The 5,557-nt window shown below is 36.2% G+C and overlaps 1 protein-coding gene across 4 annotated transcripts; it reads left to right on the plus strand.

The window, feature by feature from the left end:
- Positions 1-248: 248 nt before the first annotated feature.
- LOC131663212 (lipase 3-like) lies at positions 249-3,744 on the plus strand. 4 transcript variants are annotated; one of them, XM_058933446.1, is made up of 10 exons: positions 251-964; positions 1,039-1,141; positions 1,206-1,273; positions 1,359-1,538; positions 1,955-2,135; positions 2,395-2,509; positions 2,578-2,818; positions 2,879-3,037; positions 3,099-3,326; positions 3,391-3,744. In XM_058933446.1, the coding sequence occupies exons 4-10, from the start codon at positions 1,368-1,370 to the stop codon at positions 3,553-3,555; spliced, it is 1,260 nt and encodes a 419-aa protein (XP_058789429.1). In that variant the 5' UTR covers positions 251-964; positions 1,039-1,141; positions 1,206-1,273; positions 1,359-1,367; the 3' UTR covers positions 3,556-3,744. The 4 variants fall into 4 exon arrangements, with proteins under 4 accessions (XP_058789430.1, XP_058789429.1, XP_058789428.1 ...); XM_058933445.1 differs by having other exon boundaries at positions 251-1,141; XM_058933447.1 differs by having other exon boundaries at positions 249-1,273; positions 3,099-3,310; positions 3,391-3,550.
- Positions 3,745-5,557: the final 1,813 nt, after the last annotated feature.

Genomic DNA, 5,557 nt, shown 5'->3' on the forward strand with positions numbered 1-5,557 from the left:
ATGGCAAGCAGTGCGCTCTCAGAGAAGACCGAAGCGAGACGCGAGCAATTACGAAAATCACCGTGTAGTAACGTGATTGTTTTGTTTTTTTTTTCTGATGTATTAGTCACGAAAGTAGGAGAGGAGAGAGAGAGAGGAATTTTAAAAAGTTTCAAAGGTCCTAACAAGCCGTTGCTGCTATAGTACGCTTTCGATGTAATATAGTGGCGGTGATTTGCTGTGGTTATACATAGCATTCTTGCCGTCAAATTATTGCCCTTTCTTGCAATATGCATTCGGGTATTAGAGTTTACAAGCGGAGAAACATTTGAAAGTATCCGCGCGCACAAGACACAATCATTTTGGGCAAGAAAAAATTCTCGCCTACGTTTGCGCAAGTCGCTACGCTGCCTTTATTCATTTTCCCTGCAATTGAATGAATAAATTAATACACTTATTAAGAAGCAATTCGAACGTTGTGCTTGATTGCTATAAATAACTTTAGCGAAAAAGGTTACAGTCGAGCGAAGGAAAAACTTTGTTGTACTTTGTGATGAGCGTAAAGTTGATGCGGTTATTTAAATTTTTAATGCATTATTTGCATTATTACACAATATTTATAATTAATTTACTCGGTTTATTTATAATTAATTAAGTCACTGATGTACTCACGATTACTTCGTCTTTGAAGATTTTTTTTTTCAGAAGTTATATACGAAACATGTTTTTGCGCAGCATCCTCGTAGTTTTATCTATTTTCGATAAAAAGAAAAACTGCTGACGAGTTTGAACAATAATCATACGCGAGCGCAATGATTATTGTTAAGACAGTTTTTCTCGAATCGTTTCATTTACAGACGCAAAAAGCATCCGAGACATAACTTTCGTGACATTACCATACGGCAAGGATGAAAAAGTTTTCCATTGAACTATAAAGATCGACAAGATCTCTGTCAGGTGCATACGTCTGACGAGGAGAGATCAGGTGATTTTTCTTTCTCTCGCCTTACTCGTGATCTTATTTTAACTCTTGTACTTGCTTCATTTTTACGTGTTGAGGGCCGACCGCCGCACGAACCACGTCGCCACGCAGTCAAACGACGATCGTTCGCCGAAAATGTTCACCGGTTTTGGTACCTGTGGACGACTCGCTTTGTGAATTGTAAAATTATTCAGTTGATTTTCTCTTTTCGAGGCCTTCCTTTTCTCAGACATGTGAATTTTAGTGCTTCGACGGCAATTCCTGCGCGTCAAGTTTTGTCAGTCTACGACGTATAATCAAACCAAATCAGAGGTACATACTGTATAGGAAAAATTATCCGTGATTACCTGTCGCAATGATAAGACATTCGACGTTTTCTTTCTTTCTTTTCGTTAAGGCTACGAAAATGCGATTCGCGTCGTGCATGGTGCTAATATTTACCTTGAATCTGCATACGATTCCTGGAGATTCACTGTTTCGTGACTTTGCGTTCCGGACGAAGGCAGTCTCTGGTGATTACCAAGCGAATGGAAATAATGTTTTACTCCAAAACCAAAGCGCTACTGACGTGACTTTGGTAAGTTTTACTATCTTCGGAAGCAAATCAGGAACTTGGGATTCTAAGAAAAAGTGCTGTTAGCGTAGTACTCTATATTTCTTCAAAATTATGAGTACAATTAAATCATTTTTCTCTCTTAAGATTAAAAGAACAGAATTGTGTATAAATATCTCAAGATCAATAAAATCATTCCAAGATTATTGTATCTAGGTTAAGATAAAAGACGAGACAAGTTCAATAGGAAGTACACAAAACTTATCTTTCTGTTTGGTAAATGCTAATTTAGTTTGTCAGTAAAGAACAACTTTGTGACTTAACGCTTATTCTCAAATTCTTTAAAAAACAGTTCGCTAATAAACTATAATCAAGCGCATTTTGGCGTGGTAAGATGTGCATACTATAAAGTGAGACTAAGACTTTTTACGTGTTTTTAGCTAGAATTAATAACACAAGCAAACTATTCAGTTGAAATACACCACGTTACGACCGAAGACCAATACATTTTAACAGTTTTTCGACTACCTGGTCCACCAGGTTCAACGCCTGTATTTCTGCAACATGGACTACTCGAAAGCTCGGTTGACTGGTTGCTCCCTGGAAAAGGAAGATCACTCGGTACTTTCAAAACACAAATATTTATGTTAACTTATCTACAGAAATGTGCTTTAGTAACAGATATATCGGTTTGGTAGAGTACAAAATACTTCCATTTCGTTTTTTCTCACCCGGCTCAATACGCTTTCCTTGAATGCGATAATCATCATATTGTTTTTATTATTTTTTTTTTCTTATTGTGACATCAACTCATAAAAATAGTGCGTAAAAATTTACATTGGTTTTCATGGATCACAAAATGCCTTTCTTCATTGTTCAGCTTACATTTTATCAAACCACGGATATGACGTATGGTTAGGAAACGCTAGAGGAAGTACTTATTCAAGAAAACACAAGACTTTGTCCACCTCCGATCCAAAATTTTGGGATTTCAGGTAAGAATAATTCCATTGTGGATAAAATGTTTTTCCAAGAAAACGCGAAAATGGTTAATTTTTTTCAGTTGGGATGAATTAGGAATGTACGACCTACCAGCCGTGATAACTTACATAACAGATCTCAAAAAGGATAGTTTATTCTACATTGGGCATTCCATGGGAGCAACGACATTTTCTGTTATGGCTATAGAACGGCCAGAGGTCGCTAAAAAGGTCAAGGCCATGATTGGACTTGCACCTGCGACGTATGTGTATTACATTAGAGCGTCAATAAAACTTATTGCTCCGTTTTGGAAGCTATTTCAGGTATTAAAATCATAGAAATTTAATATCAAACATTTTTTACTCTCTCGTATATTATTTCAGCACGTATCGAATGCACTAGGGATATATGAATTTTTCCCACACAGCTTGTTCTTCGATAATTTTGCAAGATCCATTTGCAAAACCACTTCGCTGCGCAACGTTCTATGTAGCAATCCATTGTTTTTGATTGCCGGATTCAATCCTGAAAAACTTAACTATGTAAGTAAAACGATTTTTTCGGTAAGCAGATCATGCCTTTAAGTTTGACATTTTTTCTTAGCCCTTGTTACCAAAAATTTGGAGCAGTTTTCCAGCCGGAACATCAGTCAAGCTATTCACACACTGGCTCCAGCAGATAGTTGTGAACGACCTTCGAAAGTTTGATTATGGATTGCCAACTAATTTGAAAATTTACAATAAAACGGAACCTCCTGTCTACGATATCTCAAAAGTTCAAGTACCTGTCGCACTACTTTGGTCTACTAATGATTGGTTAGTAGGACAAAAGGTGTGTAACTAAGTATCACATTTAAAGATGTAAATTCTGTGTAGTAAATAATATTTTTTTTCAGGATGTGGAGAAATTTTATAGCCAAATTCCTTTGAAATTAGGAATGTATAAAATAGAGGATGAAAATTTCAATCATTTTGATTTTTTGTGGGCTGTCGATGCTCCAGAGCTAGTATTTTCTAAAATTATTAACATAATGAACCAATTTAGTAACAGTATTGTTTGAAACTGTAATTTTTGTATATACAATCGGACAATTTAGATATAACTCATTTGTATTTGATTTTTATAAGAAAATGACGAAAATAAAATTAATTATGTAACCATTGTGTATTTGAAGAAAAAAATATTTTTACTCAAATTAAATGTATACAATACTTAACAAATATATACAAAGCTATTATAGCGAGGTTATTGCGGACACATTTATGTTCATTAAAATTGACAAACACATATTTCTTCAACAAAAGTATATATTATAATATTTATATTGTCAAGAGAAGTAGTGACTTATTCTTTAATAATTAAAAAAATTGCACTCAATCATTAACAATATTAATATTTAACACTTCTGTCTGAAGTATCTTATTTATTTTCTTCTTATAATGTAGTTAGGCTACGTATTTTGCATAAGTATTTATGAAAAGTATATCAGATATTGTTAAAAGTATTTTAAGCATTATAATACTTTCTTTTACACACACATACACATACACACACGCGCACATGCACGCATCCACATTAATTACACGGTAGGTTGAAAAAATCATCACAAATGTTATGTTAAATTTGATATCAAATTATTTATGTTACCTAAAATTTTTCATACAAAATTTGGTCTCTGACAATGTATTGTTCTGTATCAGAGGTTGCGACTGTTTTGAACTCTATAAAAAGCTCAATTACGTTTAACAAAAGTCTCTAGAGCCAAACAATTAGTAAAATATTGCTCAAACAATTATTAGAATATGCCACGTCAGGTTTTCAGAACGAACCCACAGATACATAGGTATAGCTGTTTATGCTATGCGTTCAGTAACAAAGACTTGCTAAACTGTGTCACTTCAATTATCCTTCCTACAAACAAGAACGTGAACATTTATGGTAGTTCAGAACCGACTAAATATACCTCGAAAATGCATGCATTTGTCGTTGTATTTTATTCTCGTACCTATTAACTTATAGGCACCGAAATAAGATTATTTACAGGATGTTGAAGATGGAGAAAATTACGTTAACTTAAGAATTTACGCGACTGAACCGTACATTCATTTCATTATTCGACTGGAAGATATGCTTCGCAAGGTTTATTCTATCACATTTAAATATTTCACTTTTATTAAATACGGGACATATTAAAGAACTACGATATTTTAAAATATTCGATAGTCCCCCTCCCCCTCTCCGTCTTTCTCAATATAGAGTCCTGTCGTATCGACTAAACAATTTACCGGTCGAGTCTGTAACATATCAACTTCCGAGCTTACAGTACTAAATTTGGCTTCAAATATTTTCATCAACGAGCGCTGCATATATCAAATTTCTCGGAACTAATAACGTAATTTAAAAATTCATATCTTTGCACTTGACATAAGTTTTCGTTCGGTAGATTATAAGTTGACTCATAAATTTGATTTCCGTTGAAAAGTACGTCAAGATGCACGCCTCTTTGTTAAATGAATGCTTCGTTTTCTCGTTACGTTTAAAATTTCAAGCTTTTACCTCGTTACCAAAAAACAAATCTTGGAATATGCAAAAACTTTGGAACATTCCAGTGCTCCGTTACACCGAAGTTATAAGAAGGGCGAATGCAAGCGCATCTTTGTGGCTGGAAAGTTTGCCAAAGCAAGCTCAACGATGTTTTGCTTGTTCCAAAAGCAACAAATCTTATTCGACAACAGCAAAGCTAACGTTAAAGTGAACGCGTACCTCGAAAGTCTCGTCGTGGTTGCTCGCCACGAACCGGAGTAAAATTCATCGGGCCGCCAATCTCCAAACAACATCGAGAAAGCGATCGAGGCTCGCGAGACAAGCCCCCCCCCCCCTCCCCATCGCCCGTCATCCCGCCCATTCATCATGGCACGCGCAGTGGCACAGCATCCCCGCGCGTCGCGCTTGCGCGCGAGGGATGGGATGCAAGTCCACGTCCGCCGCCACCGCCACTCGACACCGTCGCGCGCGTATACGTGTGCTCCACATCTGCGCGCTCGGCGTCACGGAGACTCGAG

This window comes from Phymastichus coffea, unplaced genomic scaffold (assembly GCF_024137745.1).
Source record: "Phymastichus coffea isolate CEN01 unplaced genomic scaffold, Cenicafe_Pcof_1.1 PCOF00031, whole genome shotgun sequence".
NCBI lineage: Eukaryota > Metazoa > Arthropoda > Insecta > Hymenoptera > Eulophidae > Phymastichus > Phymastichus coffea.